This window comes from Chaetodon trifascialis, chromosome 14 (genome assembly GCF_039877785.1).
Source record: "Chaetodon trifascialis isolate fChaTrf1 chromosome 14, fChaTrf1.hap1, whole genome shotgun sequence".
NCBI lineage: Eukaryota > Metazoa > Chordata > Actinopteri > Chaetodontiformes > Chaetodontidae > Chaetodon > Chaetodon trifascialis.
In genome coordinates, this window is record NC_092069.1 from 22,824,010 (window position 1) to 22,848,676 (window position 24,667).

The 24,667-nt window shown below is 46.6% G+C and overlaps 1 protein-coding gene across 1 annotated transcript; it reads right to left on the minus strand.

Moving 5' to 3' along the window:
• Window positions 1-638: 638 nt before the first annotated feature.
• On the minus strand, window positions 639-24,598 carry LOC139342732 (serine/threonine-protein phosphatase 2A regulatory subunit B'' subunit alpha-like). The gene is made up of 12 exons (XM_070979975.1): window positions 21,628-24,598; window positions 5,717-6,001; window positions 5,265-5,368; window positions 5,064-5,166; window positions 4,684-4,758; window positions 2,709-2,952; window positions 2,119-2,167; window positions 1,931-2,020; window positions 1,634-1,809; window positions 1,385-1,503; window positions 996-1,102; window positions 639-838 (listed from the first exon to the last, which is right to left on the minus strand). The coding sequence occupies exons 1-12, from the start codon at window positions 24,382-24,384 to the stop codon at window positions 742-744; spliced, it is 4,206 nt and encodes a 1,401-aa protein (XP_070836076.1). The 5' UTR covers window positions 24,385-24,598; the 3' UTR covers window positions 639-741.
• Between the last annotated feature and the right edge of the window lie 69 nt (window positions 24,599-24,667).

The window sequence follows — 24,667 nt, forward strand, 5'->3', positions numbered from 1 at the left end:
TTGGCCAGCCATTATGCACCCAGTGCATGGTGGCGATGGCTTGCAGTAGCACAGGATGGCCACACAGAGGTGCTGTTACAACCACACAAACTGTTACATGATTCCTCCCTGAAGGGACCGGAGGTTTAACTACTTCCTTTACAAGGAACACAGTGATGAGCTGCACAGGCAGCGGGCTTCTGATGGCAGTGTCTGTCTGGTTGTGTCATAACTGAGCAGCTGACTGTTTGCTGATTGTGGCAGTGACTATCCAGACTTATCTGCTTCTGCCTCCCTGTTTCTCCAACCGGGAGTCACTCGGTGTAACTGATGGTCTACCTGTCTGTCAACCTTGAGCACAGTGGCAATTAAAGTCAGGTGATTGTCTTTTGGCAGGATTGTCAGTAGAGGATTCACAACGGTTATTATTTTACAGTTTTTTCTCTTGATTCCTTCTCGAGCTTATCGTTCACTCCTTCGCTCTCTCAGATGGAGCTGGAGGCAGTGATGTTGTTTTCTGTATGAACACAGATGCGTTATTGCACCAGACACAGCACTGGTTTAGGGTCACACACACACAAAAACCGCTGAGTCCGTTCTGAGGAGACTCCAGAGTCTTTGAAACTCAGACGCCAGGATCCTTTTCTCTCTCTGTCTTTACATCCATGTATGTTTTGATGCATCCATCCAAAGGGACCTTCTGTCACTTTGTTCCTGTTTGTTTTCCAGAGAGAAAGACCCAGGAATTCCAGGGCAGGAGTCTTATGCCGACAGGTCTGATATGACCAGTTTTTCCATTTTATTGCCGATCTCTCCAGGGACTTGAAGCTCCTCAGACTCATAGTCATCATCAAATGACCTGGGAACACAACAAACATCACAGAGCTGGTTAAGTGTTGCTGCATAGGCCTTTTATTGCCCTGACAATGAATCTAATTGTGTGTGTGTGTTCTTTAAATGCACATAAAGCTGCAGAAAAGCACTGAAATGCATGGATGTAAGTGTGAGTGTCGTACCCCTCATGTAGCTGTTCGTTTGCAGTCTCCTCCGCCACAAGAATCTCATACTCCTCTGAGGCATATTTATCCCAATCAGACGGCTCCGGACCTTCACTATCAATGTCCTGGAACAAAATGTGCCAAATAGCAGTGTTTTACAGGCGTGCAAAAACAAACAAAAGTAAAAGCATGGGAATTTCATACATTTTCACAAAATAAAACACGGCACGAAAAGGGAGAGAGCTGTAAAAGTGTACAAATGCACTGCACCTGGATCGATGGAGGATGCATAAAAACCCAGCAGCCCATTGCTTCTAGTGCTAATGGAGGATGTTTTTTATGGATAAATGCATCCTTTGATATACAACTGTGGCTGCATATTACATACAAGTGATGCAAATTCCCACCTTTTGCACAGCAAAGGGGTCTCTCTGTTCGTGGTCCAGGTATTTCTCCAGGTTGAAAAAGGTGTCAAAGAATATGTGGGCCATCCGGCAGCGCTTCAAATCACCGAGGGTGATCTTACCTGCAGAAAGCAACATACACACAAACTCACGCATGTGTAAAATTCAGACAGGAGGGTAGAAAGGACGACGGCAGGGTGCGGCTTTCCAACAAAGAGACGTAAAAGAAAATAAAGGCGAGCTGGCGCTGACCTTGGCTCTCGGGTTTGACCAGGTCGAGCATCTGGCAAAGCAAATCCTGGAAGGGCAGAGGCTCGATGCCCATCCTCTCCATCCTCTCACACTGCTCCTCATAGAAATACTCCAGCTCGAACATGGACAGGACACCATCGCCGTCCGTGTCCATGCAGCGGAACCAGTACTCTATACTGGAGGGAGACATGACAAAAGCCCACAGGGTGACACACTGCATACAGATGCAGATAAAGTGTGACAGATAAAGTGTGACATCCGGCTGGAATGCATCAGAACCCAGCGACTGCATGTTACCTGGTGGGGTTTTTCTTGTCTTCCTCAGATATGAGGAACCAGACGAACTCAGCGTAGCTCATCCTGCCTTCTCTCTGCACAGCGTTACCCCTGGAAACAAGAGAGCCGGAGCCATTCGCATTCAATGTTGCCATTGTGGTGAAGAAATCAGCACCTCTGCCTTTGTTTATGTGAGTGTTTCCACTTACCGAGTAACAGCCCCCGAAAACAGCCTTTCGATGATTCTGTTTGAGGAAGCTGTCAGAGGAGAGAATGGGAAAAATAAGCAAATTTTCATCAAAGACACAGAAACAAATGGATACTGTTGTTCACAATTGCTTATACAGTAGAGGCGCTTGCGCAAGCAGTAAATTCAATTTGGCCATTAAAGTGGTCATTATAATACAGTCACAAATGTAATGCATTTCACATCATACAGCATGAAAGTGGGATAAACAGCTGCTGTGCTTTACACTCACTAGTGGGGGCCCAACAAATGGAAAAAAATCCAAAGGCAGTCTGCTTTTGATTCTTTACTGGCGTCCCATCCATGTTAAATGAGACCAAACAGCTTTTATTTATGCAGCCCAATATCGCAAATCATGAGACTGCCTCACGGCTTTACAATCTGTACAGCATACAACCCCCTCTGTCCTTAGAAACTTCATGCTAACAACTGTAAACGTGATGTTTTTGATTTTGAAAAAATATTTGCTTTGCCTTAAGGTCTGAACTCTGTCTTGATAAACTGTTTGTGGAACGGATATATTTCACCCTCTGCTCCTTCAGTTGTTCTTACCGTGGTCGTTGTATCTCGCCAGGTCTTTGGGGTCAATGTAGAGGTCATGGTCGGTGTCCAGCTCCCAGAACTTGCAGTAGATGACATAGAAGTGTTCGTAGGAGAAGTAGTCAGTGATCTGGTTGATGTCGTCCTCCTCCTCCAGCAGGGCCAGGGTCTGTAGGAAGTTGCTCCGGCGCAGCTCCATCATGGTGATGCGACCCGTCCACGAACGGTTTACCACGTAGAATACCCGCTGGATCACCTGGAAGAAGAGCATCCGAAGGGGATCAGCACGACTGATGGCATTTTTACAAAAGGGAGAGAAGAAGAAGAGTCACTTTAACTGAACTGTGAAATTCTTTTGATGAAACGGAGCCAGAAAAGCATCAACACAATCTCACAACAGTGAGAGCAAGCAAGTGATTATCACAGGCTCAACCAAAAAGTCTTCAGGTCATTTCAGATTGCATGTAAGAGCTCCATAATAACACTGCTGAGAAATGCGCTGATGTTTCCCTCGACTGTTTCCACTCAGTCAATCACTTTGTCCCCAAAAGGAAAATGTTTGTGCAGCAGCGAAACACGAGCTAAAAGCACATGAAAACAGCAGAAATGCAAAACAGGGATCAGCAAAACGAAAAAGAAACCAGAGCACACAAGTGACAACAATTTGAAAAGAAGTTAAATTATAGAAAATGTAATAATCGAATATGTGGAAATGCGCTCATGTCACCTTCCCAGAGCGACGGAGAGATGAGAGGTGAGAGAAAAACGTTTTTCTATCTGTTCCTTTTGGCGACCGTGAGTCTAAAAAGAGCCGTCAGGGTGGATGGACTCTGTATGAAAATAGCTTGAAACTCACATGGGACCTACGCAAGCGGGACTTATTAAAAATATTACTCATTTTGTCATGAGGGAGACCTACCAGAGCGCCTGATATTTCGGTCCTCGTTCATAACATGGGAGACAGGTCTTTAGCATAAAATGGAAACAATGAGGTTTGGGCTGCCTGTCCCTGAAACACAACACTTCAGCTTAGTAAAGAGCGGATTAGCACCCATTTCCTGGTACATGGACCTCCCGGAGCTACTAATGTCTCATACAGTAGCGGGTCAGCCGGCCTGAACTGAAGGAAGTGTCTTAATATGGGCATGTGGAGGGTCGGGGGCCTCTGCTGAAGCGGGCTGCAGGGGGCATCAGTGTTTCCATGACGTCGCCGCGAGCTGGCGCACCGGAGGACGGACTTCTCTGCATCTCTGTATGCGGCAAAGCCTCGACTTCTAAAGCACGTGTTGCAGCTGTCCCGGTCCACACACACATGCACGCGCACGCACGCACGCACACACACACAGCCTGCTGCTAAAGTTACTAGCTGTGCACACGAGCTGTTTTGCTGACAATGTAAGAGGTCTGAGCGGTCGCGGATATCTAACACTGATCTGATCGACGGCTTACTTTGGTAAAAGTAGCAATACTGCAATGTAAAGTCTGTTATAAGTAAAAAAAAACAAAAAAACAGATGTATTATTAGTAAAATGTACTTAAAAGTATCAAAGTAAAACTACTTAATGAGCACTTTCAGAGTGAGTTATTATTACTGATCTATTAAGTAGTATTTTATTGGTAGTTTGCTAGTTCATGTGGATCTTACTGTAAACGTTTTATACATGTTGGACAGTTTAATCTGCAGTAACACACATATGGCATATTTTATACTTATATAAATTTACATTTGTAAAGCAACTCAAGTTGTCAAATACAAACAGAAGTGAGTGGTGCAATATAAAGTAAGGACAAGAGTTTAAAGCCGCACAAAATGGAAATAATTAAAGTAAAAGTACACCAAAACTCTACTTGAGTACAATAGCTAAGTGAATGTATTTAGCTGCTTTGCATGAGCACAGTGTCTTTCATTGTTAATGTAATCCAAACTTCTTTCTGATTTTGTACTGGGATCGACAATCTTTAGATACTTTTTGTAAAATCTTGTTACCGTTGTTATGTAGCGGGAATGGAATTCAGGTGCATCCTTCAGAAATGTGAGCCCAGGGTGTGTATCCACTATGTCCTGAACACACACACGCACACAAACAGGAAGAGACAGAAAAAAACATTTAGACGAGTCTGAGGAGTAGTGGTGGAAGAAGTACAGTGTGAGAGTCCTGCGTTTAAAATGTTACTGCAATCATATACATACAAGCAGGACGATGTACTTAAAGTATTAAAAGTACTCAATGCATAAAGTAAAGCAGGATTGTTTTGTAGTTGTAGCAGGTTTTTAGCTTCTTTTTCTCTGTTGTTTCAGCTGTATCGTGTCATTTATGACATCATCAACATATTAGCTCTGCATATGATTTGCATGCAGAAAATCACCTGCAGCAGAGGGATGAAGTCCTCCTGCTCCAGGTAGTTACAGCCGGGTTTGGCGAGCAGGTAAATAAACCTTGATGAATCGTCGTGGCAGCTGTGCAACAACCTGCAGGACAGGAGAGGAGAGGGGGTTAATATCAACGCCTGATCAGACTTATGACGCCATATTTCCAAGACTAAGGTGAACAAAGAGGTCTGTCTTACTTCCTCCAGGTAGCAACGAAGGAGTGAACAGAGACAAAGCCCGTCCTCTCGCCACCTGCAGAGTAAAACATGGGGGCCTTCCAGTACAGTGGACACCCGCACGCCTGAAGAGAAACACAAGCAACACTCATCATTACCTTCCCCTGCAAAACAATCGCGTACTGTACTTCACCGCGGTGTTTGTTTCCCTGAATCAGCGATCACACTGCTTAGAAGGGAGTGGCTGCATGAAAACAGCAGGCTGCTGTGTGGGCAATTATTTCTGAAGAAAAAAAAAATGTTTCCAGAAACAGTTTATGGAATAAATCAGCGAGGCAGCTTCAGGATGAAACAGGGAAACATTAATGTTAACATGTTGATGCTGGTCGTTTCATCTTTTAAGCTTTTTTTGTACTTCAGGTTAAAATTGAAATGATTTGAACATTGTGTCGTTTGGCATTGCAGCCGCTGACCTTCGCAATCTTGCCCATTTCATATATATCAGCCTTCTCCTCCTCAAACTCGGTGAAGGCCGCCTCGATGGCAGCGATGGCTGCGTCGTGGTTGGCGACCGGGCCCATGGCAGGGAGCCCACGGGGGTAGTAGAACCTGGGAATGTTGATGGCAGGGGGAGGAGGGATGACTATCACCGGAGCTGGAGGGGGGCTGGGCGAGCGCGGCGTCGGGGCGGGTGGGGCTGTGGCCAGGGCGGGGGCTGGTGGAGGTGTGCCTGGTTTCTTCTCTGGTTTGGACTGGACCTGAAAAGAGAGAGGGGAGCTCATGTGTGGGGAAGCAGGTTTGGGGTGATCATTTTGCGCCCAGAGTGTCTGATGTGGTTTATTGTTCGACGTACAATCCACTGACGGCACACTTGCAGCCATACCGCTGCACGATTGTGACCTGAATGCACTCACAAATTCTTCTTTTCAGCCTCTTTTCATTTTATGGGAAGTACAGAAATTAGATGAGTGTTTGAAAAGTACTTTCCCCACGACTGCAGACAAGACACAACTTCACTTTATGAGGATAAAGGGCCCATGTAACGGGATGTGGTGGAAACTCCCAGTGAGTCATAAACATACGTACAAACAACCAGAGGCTTGTTTTACAGTCAGCACTTTAGACGGATTTAAATGGTTGGCAAGAAAAGTTCCAGGTGGCACAAAACTGCAGCAGTCAAGATTACGCTGGGTTTAACTCCATTCATCTTAATCTTTGGAACACTGACTAATAAGGCCAAATAAATAACACACATGGTTCTGCTGTATGGCTCGATCGAGCCCTTGTGCACGTGCACATCAATAGAGAGTAACACTATGGATTACTGAAAAGGCTTCTGAGCAGTCTGCAGCACGACATGCATGAGAAAATAAGAGAATTTACTTTAGATTGAGAAGAACTGGTCCTCAGAAAGATCTACTTAATGTTAATGCAGCCATCTCTATTTTACACCCAAGACCCAACCAAAATCTGCACCCATACAGTGTGGACTGTCCTCAGGAGGAGCAGAGGACAGAATTATTTTATTATCAACATCATTGCACATTTCTGAGCTTCATATTTGGGTTTAGCTGCTGTTGTTTTTGTGTGGACCTCAGGACAACTAGCCGCCACTTCATAGAAGCTAATGGGCGTCTTCTCAAAGAATAAAGAAAGCGCCTCAGGTTCAGCCCAAAACCAGAATTTAATGAACTCGACTTAAATCAGAGGTGCTCGGTGCGTTGGAGCAGGAGCTCCCTGGTGCCCGGTGAGTTTGGCGTGTGTCTCCTCGAGGGCCTCCGTACTGTGTGTACTGAGCAGGACAGCTGTAGCGGTCCTCCCCCTCCCGCTCTCGCTCTCCTTCACAGAGTTCATTCTATCACTCTATTCCTGCACCTCCCGCCCTATTAATAACCTGCTGGTATCTGCCTCAGAATAGCTCCTCGCCGCTGGCATGTCGCTCTGTGTGTATGACAGCAACAAGATGAATCTACTGTATGTGTGCTCATGTGGCGGAGCGAACATGTGTGTGCAAGAGACACAAAGCAAGATTTCCTAGAAATTTAGAGCTGATCAGGATTTGGAGGCTTTTTTTGTGATGAGTTTGAGTGTGCGTCCAAACTCTGTCCGTCCTGATCGCTGCACCGACTGACCTGTTGCTGCTGGAAGGACTTGAGTCTCTTCTTGAAGCGTGAGGGGAGGACAAAGTCACACCCCCTGGCCAGAAAGGCCAGCTCTCCCCTCAGGTCAGGGTCCCGGCGTAACGACGTCTCCTTGATCATCATGGTGGGGGTCGAGACGCGCAACCCCCCACCAGACACAGCCACCGGTGCGGCTACTGAGATGGCGACAGACCGGCTCGCCCGGGAAGCAAAAGAGGAAACTGACGTCCACTTAGCAGCTCAGATATCCAGCAACCAAAAGAAAGGCCAAACGCCTCAGGAAAGCATGTGTGTGATTTCAGGCAAAATGCCTTTTGGCAATCACACACACTCTCACTCTCCTCCAGGCTCCGCTCGTATGTACCGGCTCCCAGAGCAGTAATCCAGCAGAGTATCTGTGCGAAGAGACGTTCCTGAAGACCCCTGCGCCGCTCTGCAGGCCGGGAGGCAGAACCATGGCACTGAGCTGTCTAATGGCCCCTAACAGCAGCTTCTCTCTGGGCTAGAAAACCTGTGGTGTTCCCCCGTCAGCTCTGGATGTGTGTATTTGGTGCAGTCTCACTGGTGCCTGCTGCTCCAAGCTGGGCTCTGACAAACTGCACTGAGAAACATGAGCCATGCCGGGGTCTGGCAACACACACACACACACACACACACACACACACACACACACACGCATGCATGCACACACACACAGCAAACCGGCTGTCCTGAGCATTAGGGTGGTGGGTGGAGAGTGGGGAGGGGGTTCGGCCATGTTGCATTTCTCTGAGTTGTGTTTTGCAGCATCTGAGCGTCCATCAGTGCCGGCCTTTGACTAAAGTTAGCCAGCGGGAACTCAAAGTGAGCCTGACTGAAATAATTCTGCTGCAGACGGGAAGACTTACATCAACGCATCAGCGTGAGCGGAAAGGACAGGTAAGCACAAATACTTTGACAGCGGCAGTTTGGGATGGAGTGATGAATCAGCAGGCGAAGCACCTGTTGTTCTATCTGTTGACATACAGTTATTCCACTGGACATGCTTGGGGACTTAAAGCTGCGTTTCCTTACGCTCAAATATTAAAGGGTTCAAAACCCACGAGTGTAAGATGAGTCACAATTATTGTTCTTATCTTTTTAGCAATCTACTCTAATCTACAAAATGTGAGAAAATAATTAAAAAGGCTCATCACTACCTACAACAAATGACCGTTTTCCTCCCTGATTAATTCAGCAATTCAATCCTCTGTTAATTGTTTAAGCGTTTGTTCTATAAAATGCTCATCACGCATCCTTCAGCCTCAGGTGCTGTCTTCATATTGCTTGTTTTGATCCACCAACAGTCACAAATCCACCAAAACATTCAGCACACATAAGAGAAAGAAGAGCAGGAAATGTTCACCCTTTTCTCTTGAAAGATGACTGAAGGATTAATCAGTTTCCAAAGTAGTGGCTGATTCATTTTCTGCAAAACCGGGAACCAGACACCTGATCATCTGAATTCATCTTCTGCCTTATCATTGCAGCTCTACTCTGAATCATCAGTAGGATTTAGGTTTCCTTCTTCTTTTTCTTCTGATGTGTCGGTGCAAAATAGAAATGTTGGAGTTGTATTTTCACCCTTTGGTAAATTAGCATATATGATAATACCTAATAAATAGAGAGGATACGTGTATAAATGTATAAATCTGCAATACAAAGTCCTGCATGTGCCACAGGGCTCAGTCTGCCCTTTTACGCAGCAATGCCAGATCAGGCCCTTCAGTGCCAAGCAACACCAATCTGAACCTGACAGCGCAACAGGGGATCCCTCAGGACAGACGGACGTGACCTAATTCAAACCCACCCGGCTAAAATCCCTCCAAGATGAAGACATAACACCAAATGTCAGCCTTATAAATGTTTACACGCCATGCACCGTGCATGTCAGTGCTGCTGTCGACCGTCAAAGGAAAGGAAACCGTCGTTTTCTCAGAATCTGTTGGCGCAGCGACAGATTCCTCTGTGGTTGTGTTTCACGGCAGCACAGACGGAGAGTCTAGCGCCCTCTGGTGCTGAAACATCACTGCTGCTTAAGAAGATGAATGAATGACTAACTTTCTTGTAATTTTCTATTACATCTTACTGCTTTTCTGTTATAGTTCTATGATTCATCCATCGAAGGCCCTCTTCTTGTTCTTTCATGTATGTATTTCATTACATGCTGAACCCGGCGTGTGACTAACAGATGAGTCTCACACTCCAATGTTCTGAGCATGTTCATGTGTGTGAACGACTTTCCAGAAAAATAAGTGAGTCACCTTGGGTTTTAGGGTAACTCCTCTCCGCTCCCTGAACGCCCTGCTGAATTCTTTGGAACAACTGGACTCTGTACAAAAGCCAAGGTCGCATACCGATCCCACACACACACACACTGACGCTGACACACATTGTCTTCTTTCTGGCCACTTCTCACCTCAGTGCTGCAGGGGGAAACGTTATACAATCGCTATCTCGCGCCTATCAGCCATCACCTCAGCAGCCACGTTGAATCCTCGCCCCCTCCCTTTCTGTTTCTCCCTGCCTGATCACTGAAAGTTAGTTCCCACCACTTCCTCTGCACGACCCCATAAACTGCAGCGATGCACTTGTGATATCATAAATCTCTGTATAAAGAGATACGTGTGAGTGTGTGTGTCAGTGTGTGTGTGGGTAAAGAGAGCCAGAGCAGATGCCATTGGGCAGCTGTGTGCTCTTTTCCTGTCTGACTGACAGTCGCTGTAACCCGGCCCTCTGAAACAGCCTTCCCTCGGTCCTAAAACCAGCCCCTCGCTCTCGAGTGTTAAACTTCCCTCCAGCTTTTAAAATATCGCCACTTAAACCGGCGCAACGGCCAAATGAATAAAACAGCTACTTTACCGCTGGGACTGGGAGGACGGTGTGGGAGCCGGCTCCTTTAAAAGAGTCTGAGATGTTCCACTACAGTATGTGGGAAGCTGGCTCAGGTGACACGAGTACAACTTGTGGGACAAAGTGTTCCCAGTGGGAGGGATCCATAAAGTCAGCAGTGGTGTGCGTGGGTCAGTTCTGAGGCCACTGTAATGCAGAATGACTTTTATTTGTTTATAGGCTGAATAAAAAGCTGCAGTGGTAAGACTTGCTTTGTAACAGCCCTGAATTTAGATTAGTTATTAGCTAGATAAGAAAGAACTGAAGGTTGCATGAGTATCTTATTATATTCTGTGATATGAAATTGTGTTAAAGCCGCAGTGATCCACACTTTTCTAGTACCAATGGATGAAATGATGAAATGACGTAGCGATGCACCAACAGAGAATATTCACCTCATTCTGAACACTGTTTTAATTTTCTGGCCTGCAACGTTAATGTTTTGGTTCAGTCTATAATAATAAGTAATAATTATGTTTTCATAACGGCTGCACGGTGGAGCAGCAGGTAGTGCACGTCGCCAGTTCGATTCCCGGGTCGGGCCTTTCTGTGTGAAGTTTGCATGTTCTTCCTGTGCATGCGTGGGTTCTTCGCCGGGTACTCCGGCTTCCTCCCACAGACCAAAAACATGCTCATTAGGTTGATTGGTGACTCTAAATTGCCCCTTGGTGTGAGTGTGAGTGTGGATGGTTGTGTGCTTGTGCCCTGCGATCGGCTGGCGACCGGTCCAGGGTGTACCCCGCCTCCCGCCTGTTGACAGCCGAGATAGGCTCCGGCCCCCCGCGACCCCGAAAGGCATAAGCGGTATAGAAAATGGATAGATGGATGTTTTCATAACCTCAGAATAAACTTTTTAAGTCTACTGAGGAAACGGTCCGTCCTCTTCCACAGAGTTGGCCATGTTGCACCACCAAGGAAAAACTTTTTTGGAAATTTCGTAGCTACTGTAGCTTCTCCTTCAGGCTTGGTAAAGGAGCGGTGAGGCGAGGGGTTTTCAGCTGGTTGCAGTCTGCAGCCTCACCACTAAGTGCCACTAAATCCTGCACACTGGTCCTTTAAACCTGCTGTCACTGTTCAATGAAATTAATTCATATTTAACATTAACATTAATAAAAATACATGGGTGATTTCGATTGTTCACATCTTTTAATTTCCTTGCTGATCAACATATAACCTCCCAAAAACCCCCTGTAATTCCTTTTAGGCACTCCAGAAAAGCGGGCCGATAGGGTGCGACAAATGTGGACGAGAGGGCAGAGAAGCAGGTGGCTGAGCAACAGGTGTGTGTGTGTTGAGTGTTATGTCTGCAAGCGCTTTCCTTCGCCCACACGCAAACCTAATCCGACCCCACGGCTACAGGAACAGGTGAGTTAGAAGCCTTCACGGAACTGATCAAAATAAGTGCATGATGGGAGGAGCGGAGGGACCAAAGCAGGGGATTGGTTGTCCAACAACCAACTGTTAAATACGCAAGACGTGCACACGAGTTGAAGACGCGCACGCGCGCCTTCCTGAAGGGATTAATTAGCACACAAGCATTGAGACATGTCTCTGACTCGTCAGGCATATCGTTGGTGAGAGTGTGTGCGGGCGTGCGTGCATGCCTCGATGGATTCAGTTAACAGGAACTGATTCTTCCAGCCTTTCAGAGAAGTCGAATAGTGTGAACATAAAAACTTCCTGGACACGCGCGCGCGCACACAGACACACACGCACCTGCTCAGTAGAAGCGGTGGCTGTCTGCTGTGTGTAAAATTATCCGTGTATATATAGCAACTAATTTCATGTTTATTTCTGCTTCAGGCTCTGGGCAGACTTCACACACATATACATGGCAGCACATGCAGCAATACACACACACACGTGTTAGGCTGGGAAAAATGCCTAAAAACACAATTTAATAGAATTTGCTGATAGCTTAGTAGAGTTATAATCAGGGATTTTATTGGGCTGCTTAATCATATAAAATATATTACTGTTGTTTACTGTTTTTCTATGCAAGCTTTCTGTGATACAAATTCATGAATTCATGAACAAGCTGAGAATTATTCAATTACTGAGACATAGTTTTCTTTGGTTTTCCACTCAGTTTAAAGGTTTTTAAAGGTGCAGTATTATTTCAGTATACCTGTGGTTAAATCTTGACCTGGCCTTAATCATACAAATAACAACGTTTAGCTAGCACATAACTAGCCAATCTGTCCAAACAAAGGTCACTGAAGGCTGGGGGGGGTTTGAGAAGATGAGTCCCAGCGAGAGGGACCAGGGTCTTGGCGAGGCTCACGCTGCAGGGACTCCTTCTGCTGCCATTTGGGCTTGTGGGTTTGGTGGTAGAGGCCTCGCAGAGTGACACGAGGCCGCGGAGAGAGGCCAAAGGTTCTGTGTATGTTCACATTGGCTGCTCCAGCTTTAAATATTTTTTAACAAGATTACTGTAACGATTACCGCATTGGCAAGTGCACGTCGTCGCGCATGTTGGCCTTATATTTTTATGTAATGTTATTCTTAATACTTGCAGCAAAACCGACTGCCCACTAGGGCAAATAAGCTTGAACCTGATATCCCATGAAACAGGCAGCTCGCCCTGCCCGTCTCTGTAATCACACACACACTCGCTTTCGGCCATGCCTGCCAAATGCCATCTCCATGGCGATAACCCTTTCCCTGGATTGAGTGGCGGATGGAATGCTCCCGGGGTTACCGTGCCAGCGGCAGGAAATGCAGTTCACATCGCCGCTCTGGTCTTTCTTCCCCGTCTCACTTCCTCTCAAGAAGGACACACACGCGCATAAAAACAGACACACAGGCAAAGTTGCCTTGGGAACCCCCTCCCTAAACTGCGGAGAACGAGTTCAAGTGCTGCTTCCGTGATAGATGAAGCGAATCAGCGCTGGCCACGGTCCACCTCACATCCGCATCAGAGGAGGACAACATGGGAACAGTTAGAGACACAGCTGCTGTAGCTGTCTGCATGGAAGCATCACAAGCTCAAGTATGGTCCACGACTGAAAATAATAAAAAATGTCTGCTGATATCCTTATTTTACTTCAGGGCGTAACATGAAGAAAGTCAACAGTTTGTCAGATACGTGAAGAAGCAAATACTGTCGCTGATCTACTCCTCAAACGGCCCGTTAGAGCATTTTATGCTGGTATTAGCATCAGTTAGCGCTTTTGTGACTTAGCTTTTCTGCAAACAATTTGTGCTAACCAACTAGCCTTTACACTAGCTGACTGAGGCTAATTAATATAACACTCTTACATACTGTCAGGATATCTGTTGATGTTGTGTATTTAATGCTTTTTAGTTTCACTCTTGTGTTTTCACTCAGTTAATTACTGTGTTGGATGAGTCTACAGTTAGCAACCATTAGCCTAGCATAGAATAAAGACTGGAAACTGGGGAAAACAGCTCGCCTGTCCAATGGTAAAAAAAATCCGCCCACCAGCACCTCTACGATTCACTAATTAACTAACACATTTACCAGTTTAAGTGCCAGACTATTTCTGAGCAATTGCCAAACAACAAGGGGAGACTCCGGGTTACTGCTCCAAGCTAAGAGACAGAGAATCATATTTTCCTTCTGACGATAACGATATCCTTTGATCGTTGTTGCTGTCGGTGGGATGTGCGAGGTTACGCAAGGCCAAAACTGAAATTCAGCTTCGTGGTGAAAAGTTCTGTGTCAGTTGATGCTGAGAGACTGTGTTTGGGTTCGCATGCAGTTGGAGTTTTCACCATCTGGAAAGCTTGTTTACGGTTTGTGCTGCCAAACTCATGCTCCAGTATGTCCTTACATTTCAGTGTTGCTTTAGGAGCCTTGTTTTGCAGTTTGCCGTCCTGACGCCAGCCCACTCCTTGAGCCTTAAAGCTGCATGATTTTCCTTCAGGCTCAGTTTTATTTGAGGGTTTGGAGTTGGGATATTTCTTAATTGTTTTTTCTGTAGTGCTGTTTGTGCAGAAACTGATATAAGCCATAATGACAGTGAGCCTGTTAAGATTAAAGATGTCACAATCGTGCTTACCAGGGAGCTTTGGACTGCAATGGCATCCTCCAACCATTGTGAGGCGCTGCAGGATTGTGGTTTGCTACATTAACTGTTAAAACACACCGGAGCTCCAGAATACTAGCAAATATAACGCATCTCCATGACAAGTGTACATACCTTTTGTTGCAATATGTAGCGATGACCCTAATTTCCCATCAAGCCTAGTGTCTGACTTAGCAGTCTGTTAAATTTTATGTTCGAAGTTGCAAATGCTACTTGAATAAACTGGCCTTGTCATCACTGATTTGCAATCCAGCTACTTGACTCAGTATCAGATCAGTGCATCCATAGTGTTGGCTAGTGAGTTTGAGTGTTTTCCCCAGTTTCCAGTCTTTATGCTAAGCCGTATTTTCACAAATATTGAACTATTCTTTTAATATTGCTCCTTCATTTTTGATACTTTGCTCCTTTCTGGCATTGGGGAATGTTTTTAAGTTAAGTGTGTTTAGACAGTAAAAATATTTTACAGTTAAACAACACAGTAAACAGTAAATCTCAGATAATTGTACAGTAAATGCCATTTGAATTTTACTGTTTCAAATAAATATAGGTAAAACACATAAAGCGGAAAGTTTAATGAACATAAAAATTGTGTCAACAAAACATTCTTTGTTGCTTTTTGCATATTTGCCAACATGCATGCCAGTACGACATCCAATACTGGCTGGTAATATCAGACGGAAGGCTCTCCCATTCTGAATAACTGCATCAGATAAATCCGTAAAAAACAAGCCCGAATTTTTTAGCTAATGGAGCTGCCTCAACAATCACGGGAGGAAAGGCTTCATGCTACGTAAAGATTTATAGAATTCTTTACTTAATGTGTCACTTTACTGCCTATTTCTGGGAGGGTTGCCCGGCTGCATCATCAAAAAAAAAAACTGCCCAGTAAATCACCTCCCTGTGCAGGAACAGCAGCCTGTCAGCAAGTAATCTTTAATAACAACAAACTCCAGGCCTTCACTTTATATTTATACACATGGCTATCAGGGCAAGTTTTACATTACCTTCCCGTGGCTATCTTAGGATTTAGAGTTAGTGAGCTAATCCTACATCAGCAACAGTGATGGGCCTCAGCCTGCAGCAGCAGTGAGGGAGCTGTCACTAGAGTGCAGCGAGAAACCTCATACAGCCAATGGTGGAGCAGATCAGCTCCTGTTTCCTCTCTTTTTCAGAGAGAAGAGTAAAGATAGACGGGAATGTTAAGAGGGAGACAAGTGTCGGCTTTAAGAGGAGCCATTTAGCTGCAACCCTGCAATATTTAAGACAATCTTAGCCAGAGATGGTCGAATAGCTCTGAAGAAGTGTGTTGCACAAGTCATGATCCTACCCTATAGAGCATTTAGATGCACCAAACAAACCACCTCAACATCTCTTTGCCATGTGCCATTTTCACAGCAAACTGACAAGACAACAACCTCTAAAAACACTTCTTAGACCCCATGCAGCACTGCAGCATCATTCATTCCAGCTGTCATGCCGATTTTGACTTGCATCCTAACACACAAGTTTTAGTTCCCAGCTCATCCTGTAGATGGAGCTGTAGACCCTCCTCACATGAAACACAGCAGTGATGCTGGCCTGCAAGCCCACACAGTGGTCTGCAGTACAACAGGGCCAGAGGGTCGCTAGAGGGTAGCAGCTCTCTGCGTCTGAACCCAAGCCTCAGGGGCGAGCCTGGATCTGACAGAAGATGCTGGTTTCTGCTGCCTTTGATCCCTCGTGAGAGCTTTTTATGATTATTTTTATGATCACCAAAGAGGGCAGCTCAAAAAATCATAATTATACAAACGACTGTGACAATAGTAAAAACATGCATTTGTCTTTGGTGACACTGAATCAAATGCAGTAACTTTAACATGACAAAGGTGCATCTTTTAGTACTTTTTGTGCACTAATTTAGCACAAAGGCCTAAAAATATATTTCAGAGAATAAAAGTGCGTCTGGCTTCATTTCTAGAAGCTTTCTGGAGAAAATGCTCAGCCCAGTTTGGGTGGAGCTGGGTGAAGGGTGAGTTCAAACGGAGAGGGAGGGTGGGGTTAAACAGGAGACTGTAGGGAAATGAGTGGGGGGGGGGCCTTCTACAGAGTCATGATGTTCTGGAACATTGGCAGACTCTTTCACATGGAAACACACACACATGCACGTAGACACAGCCGACCACACCCACACGGACTCAGTCAGTATTCTGAAATAAACCGAAAACACAGCCAGGCTCCATCTGATCTCCCCTGGTGCCATGACTCTGCGAGGGAGCCCCCATCAGCCAATCACATTACAACTGATATTCTGGGGTCGGGGAGTCCCACCAGCCACCTCCTGCTTCTAAACATGTTGTGGTGGCTTCCATGGTGACACAGGGGGAGGCCCGAAGAGTTACGCAGCAGCACCTCCCACTGAGCTCAAAACTTTTCAGATGAAAAAGTCGCTTGCGTAAAATAAAGTAAGGCTTGCATGTGTGTATGTGTGTGCGCATACGAGCATCTGTGCATGTGTGCACCCTCCAACAGAGCACACTGCACTGGGAACAGCGGTTGGATGGTATCCCAGCCTGCACTGGGAGTGGTGAATTATGATGTCACTTGCTTAAAAGTGCTGTGTGTATGTGTGTAAAAATCTCCAGCCAAATATGTAGATTTAATGAACCCCACCATTTCGAGCGTGCCTGTGTGTGTGTGTGTGCGTGTGTGTGTGCGTGCTTGTGTGTGTGTGTATCAAAGGGTCGGGTGGTGAATATTCCATTGTCCAAGCTAACCTTGTTGGTATGAACTGTATTGGAAAAGTCCTCTCACACATAGCAACACAAGCCCCAGTCCGGGAGTGCATTGTGAGAGAGAGAGTGTGTGTGTGTGTGTGTGTGTGTGTGTGTGTGTGTGTGTGTGTGTGTGTGTGTGTGTGTGTGTGTGTGTGTGTGTGTGTGTGTGTGTGTGTGTGTGTGTGTGTGTGTGTGTGTGTGTGTGTGTGTGTAAATGAATGCATTCATCTGCTTGCACACCTAGGTTGAAACAGGCGTCTTTACCCGCTTGGCCGAGGTTCCCGCTGTGACCTTATTTCCTGTGGAAGCAGCCGAGGAATGATGTCATCCTCAACAACTGAACACCCCCCTCCATCAACACACACACACACACATACACACACACACACACTAACTCTGTCCCCCTCCCCCAGCACCATAAGTCTCTTTCTCATCTCTTTTTCCACGCCTGTTTCTTCTTCTTCTCTAACTCACTATGAATTCGTCTTTTCTCCAAGTCTCAGATAACAAAGAGCCCCCCCCACCCCCCCACCCCGGTTGTCTCACACAGACATTCAGCTGTCCTGTCTTCCTGTTATTTCCTTTCTATCTCCACATTTTACTTTACCGCTCCTTCCATCCTCTTTCAAGGCTCCCCCTGCCAAAAAACAGCAGGTCTAAAAGGTCACCAGTTCCTCTCCTCAGCTGGCGAAAAAAGACGGACAGGAAATTCAGACAGAGGAACAGTGACAGAGGAGGACTGTTATTTTCAGATGAGACTATGCCCGACTATGACTAAGGAGCACAGGTACATCCAGAAACCCATTCCAGTCATTCCAGCGAGCAGGTGCAGACTGGATTTCTGAGTACATGCAACTTTGACGGGACCCGACCTGAAGAAAGTGCCCGTTACTGTATGTGTTGCAGTCTTACTCGGAGACAGGATGCTGCTCAGTTTCCTGACAGACGAAGATTTACTGACACAGTGTGTTGTTGCATTGCTGCCATAAACGGAAATTAATTCCAATGATATACGTCTTTCAGTTTGACTGATGGATATGCTGCTATTTTTCAACAGGATGTCCCAGTTATGGTGCATATTCAGGTATGTACAAAGTGACCACCTTCTCACCAGTTTCCTGTGGGAAACCCTCCAGCACACCCTAACTTAAGCTGTAGGCTAGCTTCTAGCCTAGCAACAAGTCAACAGCAGTTGGCAGAAACACTCAAATCAGGAGGGTTAATTAAGCCACCAGAACGGCAGCTCTGGATGCAGCCAGGAGTGTGGTGGGTCTGTAAATCATGTCACCAATGGCTGTCCTGAAGTGAAAACAGAGAGGTCAGATTCAGTGGCGGGGAAGTGTTCTCTCAAATATCTCTTCTTCTACTTCCCAAAAACAGACAGAGGGGAAGAGGAAGACGGACCACAGGAGGACCACTGACCTGAGGTACCACTGGCAGATTTATCCAACTCTACTCACAGAATCACTGCTGCCACGTCTCTGCTGTGGCCTTGCTTCTGATTTATATCAGCGGGCTTCCTTGTCTCCATGGGCATTAATGGGTCTGCTCTGACAGGTGCAGAAAGCCCTGTATTAGTCTGTCAGCAGCAGAATCAACAATAAACAGACGTGCACACGCACACGAGGATGCTACTACCCGAGGCCAGTGTCATCCCAGAGGGCTTAGCAGAGCTTCCCATCAAAGCCACAGCAGTGCCAAGGGAAACACAGCTACAAATCTCCAAGGTGGGGCATGGATGAGAGCGCAAGGGCATTTTCTCACTTGTGTGTGAGGGGGCTTGCCTTGTTTATAGTCTGATTGGCAGTTTAATGTGCAGCTGAGGCGGGAGGCGGGGTTGGCACTAAGGAATATTAGCATAATTCCCAGAGTGCCAGAGGTGGTATTGGATGTCGGAGAGCTATTCCGAAACTCAGCTGTGACCCACAGTAGCACTGGGTCAACTTACCCTCGAGCCAACAAACAGACACACACACACGCTCAGTCGGACACACGCTCACCACATGGGATTCACAGGAATACACCTGTATGTGCGTGCACATGCATGAACGCAGATGTAAATGCATGCTCATACATGAGCAACTGGACATGTGAAAAAGGCTCGGATGCACGCGCGAACAAACGTCACACACTCACTCACACACAAGTATGCAGGTCCGTTTACACTGTGGCGACAGTGAGTCTGTTAGCGGGATGCCATAGTACAGAGGGGTGGACAGATTTAGGCCTCTCTCACACCTAGCTCTGCCAGGGGTGGCGAGGGTTGGAGGGTAACGATACCGTTAACACTCAGCGTGCCAACAGATGCCCCCCACACCCTACCCCGCCCTCCCCCCTGCCCTCCTGCTGTTCTCCAATCAGCACCTCTCATTGGGTTGCTCTGCCCTCCACACAGCAACAACTGTTATTCAACGATCCCAAAATAACACGGCAGCCAATCACAGGGCAGCAAGAGAAGCGGCGGTCAACGTAGACCGACTCCTTGGCTGCAGGTGAAAGAAGGACACTAAGGAGAAAAAGAAAAGGGACACAGAGGCAAGAAAAGAAGGGATAAAGTGGAGAATGGAGAAATGTGGAGAGGAGAGAGAAGGAAAACAAAAACAGAGAGGAAGGAGGGATGGATGAGCAGACAGAGTACGGAGGAGGACTGAGATCGCGTAATGATGCGTTCGGGTGCTGGCTGTTCTGTTCTGACTGTGGCAGCTACCATGGTAACCTCATAAATAGGTGCCCTACATATCATCAGGGCATAAGGTTACACAGCTCGGTAAATAAACACACACACAAAAACAGCAGCAGGAGACCGGCGAGGAGAAAGAGGGATGATGGGAGAGCATCAGAATAAGCAAATAAGTAGAAATAAAAGGGAGCGAGGCAGAGAGGGAGGAAGAGCCGACCACAGTAACGACTTGATACTCTGTGTAGGTGTTAATGTGTGTTTGTCTGTCAAACATAATTACCTAAATCTACAATGTGCTGTTGAACACCCACATCAGAGGCAAGCCGAGGTAACCCCCCCACTGCAGTGTCAGTGCCTTGTACACACCAATTCACACACAAACACAAACACACACACGCTCCAATTGCCTTGCCATCTCTCTCCCTCTTTAGCACAACCCTAAATTACCTTTAAATATTCCCCAGGGTGGAAAGGAGAGCCAACACACACCCATGTCTGCGCACACACACTCACACAACACACATTCACGCTTCAAAACGCAAGTTGGAAACCAGGAAAAGTCAACAAAGAGCCACTCCTTGCACAATGAGCTGTGCTGTTCCATGATTCAGAGCGCTCAGAGCTCTTTATTCAAGCCTGTATGGGGAAACTGTATCAGCATGTTCATCGCAGCTAATGAATACTATTTATCACGACCCATTAATTACTGTGGCATCAACCCCGTTGTGTCACAGCGATGAATTTCTCGCCTGGGTGTTTTATATGACTTGCATTAAAAGCAATCGAGGGTTTCTTTCAAGCGGCCAATCTCAGTCTAATGCTGTCAATCACTCTGTTTCTTAAGTCGGACACTTAGACTCTCAGACTGCCGGTCTCTTTGCCTCTTACACCATGGCAACAGGAACATTTAAAATACACGTTCAGATGCTGCTGCAGCTGCTGTATTATGAGCCAAACTCTTGATCTATATTGACACAATATCAAACATCTTTACTTAATATGACAATACGACATTACTGTATATCCTGCGGGAATAGAAAAACATCTATGTTTCATATTACACTCTATTGTTCATTTTGCTGTGCTGCAAATTCTTAACTGCGATATGTTTCATTGTTTGGACGACACTTTGTGTTCTTCTGCACAAAACAGATGCAGGCAGGAAATCTGCATGCATGAGGCATGTTGAGAATTCAAACTATAATAAGATACTGGTCTTTCCATGTGGTCATTTTATGTAAACTACTCATTGAATTTACAGAATATTTACTATATTGTGATATGTATTCTTATCTGGATATGAAATCACCTGTTTTTTGGTCATATCGCACAGCCCTGTCTTTCCCATGTGCGAATACAGTGAATGTGAAATAAATCAAAGCTGTCTAGCATGTAAATATCCTCCAAAATCCTGAATCAGACTTAAATAAAAAAGTGCTGATATCCGCTCTGACTGAGATGCTGATTTGCAACAGATTTGTATGGTACCACTCCAAATATCAGAAGTGAAACTGTCTTCCATAAAGCAGCGCGTTGGTGTTTCAGCCGCAGACAGCTGGCCTCAATAATGACTGAGATCTTTTTCACCAGACAATAATAATTCGGGTCTCAGATGTGCAGTTTATCGCATGATTGAAGTCCTTGAAATTCCTATTGCTCTATTTCCCAGATCAGTTTTAAATGTAATAACTGACTGTGCACAATAACATCTCAAATGGTGTGTTGACACATGGGTAATCATGCAATAGTGTGAAACTATAATGTTCACTAAATGTCTCGTTGCCTCTCTGGTTGTCCATTAGCTTGTGCATTTGTCAGTTTTCATTTAAAGGTGCATCTTTCACTTACTCTGATCACCTCTGGAGTCTGCTGGATGAGGAGGGTTGAACCAGTGTCTCTCACAGCAGCAGGGTCACCAACAGCAACGGCAGCATCTCTCGTGGGTGCCACAACTGGGATGGCTACGGGGGCTGGAGCTTCAGGTGCAGCCACAGGTGTGGGTTCAGCTGAACGTGTGGAGGAATGCAAGCTTGCAGCTGCAGATGCTACAGGGGTGGGGATGGATATTGGATCAGTGTCACCTGCAGAGTCTTCTGTAACTTCATCTGTAGCCTCAGTTGTGGGTTCAGGTATGGGTGTATGCAGAGGTTTGGGGGCAGCATCGGGTGTGTGTTTAGGCGCAGGTTCGGATGGAGCATTGCACACAGCTTCAGCTGCAGCAGTTGGCACAGGTGATACTGCACGTGTATTTGCCTGGGAGTGTTTAGGCGGTATAGCTGGGGCAGCATCTGTGTGTATGGATGGAGCAGTGGGAGCAGCTGGTGGGTTTGGGCTCTCCAGAGGTGTGTCAGCCCTGCCGGTGGTGGCAAGTGTATCCTGCAAGAGCCTCATCACCTCCCGCTCCTTCCCACTGTTCCTCTCAGCGCTCCCTGAGCTCCCTGCCCCAGAATCCACCAGCTCCTGGGCAAAACTCTCAATGCTCTCCAGGATCCTCAGCAGCAGTGCCCCATCCTCCTCCTCACCCATCACAGTTTCATTTTTCTCTCCAGGTGGAGGAGTGAGACTCTGGGGGGTCCTGGAGCTTGGGCCGTTCATGGCTAGGTGGTTGTCTGGCTTGTGGACTTGAAATTGGGCCATTTTGGACTGAGGGAGGGCCTCACTGGAAGTAATTCCCTGGTCTCTCTTCCTAGTTTTGACTGGAAGTGGAGGCTCAGTGTTTCTGGGGTGGCTCATACTCTGAGACAGATTCTCCAAGTCCATCAGCAACTTGTCAATGTCATCATTCCTGTGTGAGACAGCTTTGGGTGCTGAGACTGTTTGTGAGGCGGAGGAAGGCCAAGCAGGGCTGTAGCCAGTGCTAGCCGGCAAACTATTTAAAGAATTATGGAGTGTGTGTGGATGGGACAGGTGTGTGTGTTGGCCCAACGTCGTCCCGTTTTTGTTCTGGGTAGTTTTCACCCCCCTGGTTGTCTGTTGTGAGATTTGCTCTTGTGTTTTGTCCACATCTGCTTCCTCCTCCTCAATATAAAGGGCCTCCATGGGAGATGGTGGAGGAGTGTGTGTGTACGGTGGGGTCGGGGAGGTACGAAGAGGGGAAGGACAATGTGTCGGAGAGGATCTGGATGAAGAGCATGTGACAGATGGGGGAGAGAGTGTATGTTGTGTGATAGAAGAAGAATGCGGATGTTGTAGTCCATTGGTAAGCGGAGCGGCTCTGGACGGGGAGCTTTGGACTGGTTTGGTATGGATGGAGTCTGATTTAAAAGAAGATGAGGAGGAAGGTAAAACAGAGGGAGTAGAGGATACAGAATGAGGAGCAGTCTTTGGGATTGGAGGTGACTGCACCACATCCTCGTAGCGAGGAGGTTGCTCATTACCAAATATTGGAGAGAATGGCCCCTGCTGGATGGAGTGAAGAGTGTTGACCAGCTCAGCCAGATCATTGTGCCCACTTCCCTGACCTCCCTGCCCACCGCCTCCCAAACCTCCAATTCCCTCCAGCTCCAGAGGTAGTCTCTTCAAATAGGAGCTGAGTCGGGTCATCACGGCCCGATACATACTGTCAGGACTCGCTCCTCCTTCCTCTGACCCTCCACTAGCTTTGCGCCTGATGCACTGCTTGATGATATCGGTGCATTTCTTTAGATCTTCAGAACATTTAAGAAGGATGTCAAGGCAGGCACGAATGTCCTCCCCGCCCGATCCCCCAGTGCCCCCCTCAGCTCGTGTCTTCTCCAGCAAACGTGCAATCAGGTTCTCCTCCCCCAGGGTGCTGAGGTACAGGGAGGCCACTGTGTTCAGACTTTGGTCCAAAGACCCAGTACTCGATAGGCTGCTTGTTGATCCACCACCCACTTTGGAGGTGGCTGACAAGGTGCTTATGCTGGTCTTAAGCTTCGTCTCCTCCAAGCCTGCTCCTTTCCCTGGCACAAATGGTGGCAGGTTCTCATCATTAGAAGTAGCCATGCCATTTGTCATGCCATTAGTCATTCCATTTGCGGAGATGTGGGAGCTGAAGTGGCCGTAGATGATCTCCAGGTCGGTGGAGCGACGGCTGAAAGAGTCGGGACGGACCTTCCGACCTTTCCGGAAAGTGACGTGGCTGGAGGACGAGAGGCGCAGCTTGTCAAAAGAAAACTCTTTGAGCTTACCACTGGCCAGGTTGATGGCCTCTTCGGTAATGTCCTTCAGACTGCCAGAGGAGGTCAAGTTTCCAGTCGATCCTCCGATACCGGAGGCCTTTTTACCACGCCACGTGGGGCTGTCCTCCCCCAAAGATAAATTGCCACTGCTGCCTGCCCTCTCTAGTCCACCATTATAACTAGTATCCATGGGAACACTAATTTTACCATGGTTAGGAAGTTGCTGAGTGATCATGTTACGGGAGTGTATGAGTGAGCTGTTTGGGTCAGTGTATGCAGGGTCAGGCGCAACAAGCAGCTCAGAGCATGTGCCGCGATGTGCGACAGTACAGTCCAGTCCCTGGGACAGCGCCCCACATGGCCCTGAGCAGTAGTGCACAGCGTGGGAGTGAGTGCGCCGGTCCACGACCACACTGTTGTAGCAGCTCACACTGCTCACCACTACACGATAGGCTGCTGCCATGGTGAACAATGTCCTTCAGGGCATAGGAAGCTCAAAATAATATCAAAGTGTAAAAAAAATCCAACTGAATTAGAGTGTTTTGTTCTAACTCCTTCAGTTTAGAGATAAAAACACTGTAAATACTGAATCGTCTTGCTGAAAAAAGATGTATTTTAACTCCATGGTGACAACTTTCAAAGAAAATACTGTATCAAAAACAAAAAAATTGGCAATCAACCCCAAAGAAATGTCTACAACAACAAGTTCCAAAGTAGATATCCTTTCATGTTTGCACGCAAAAGTG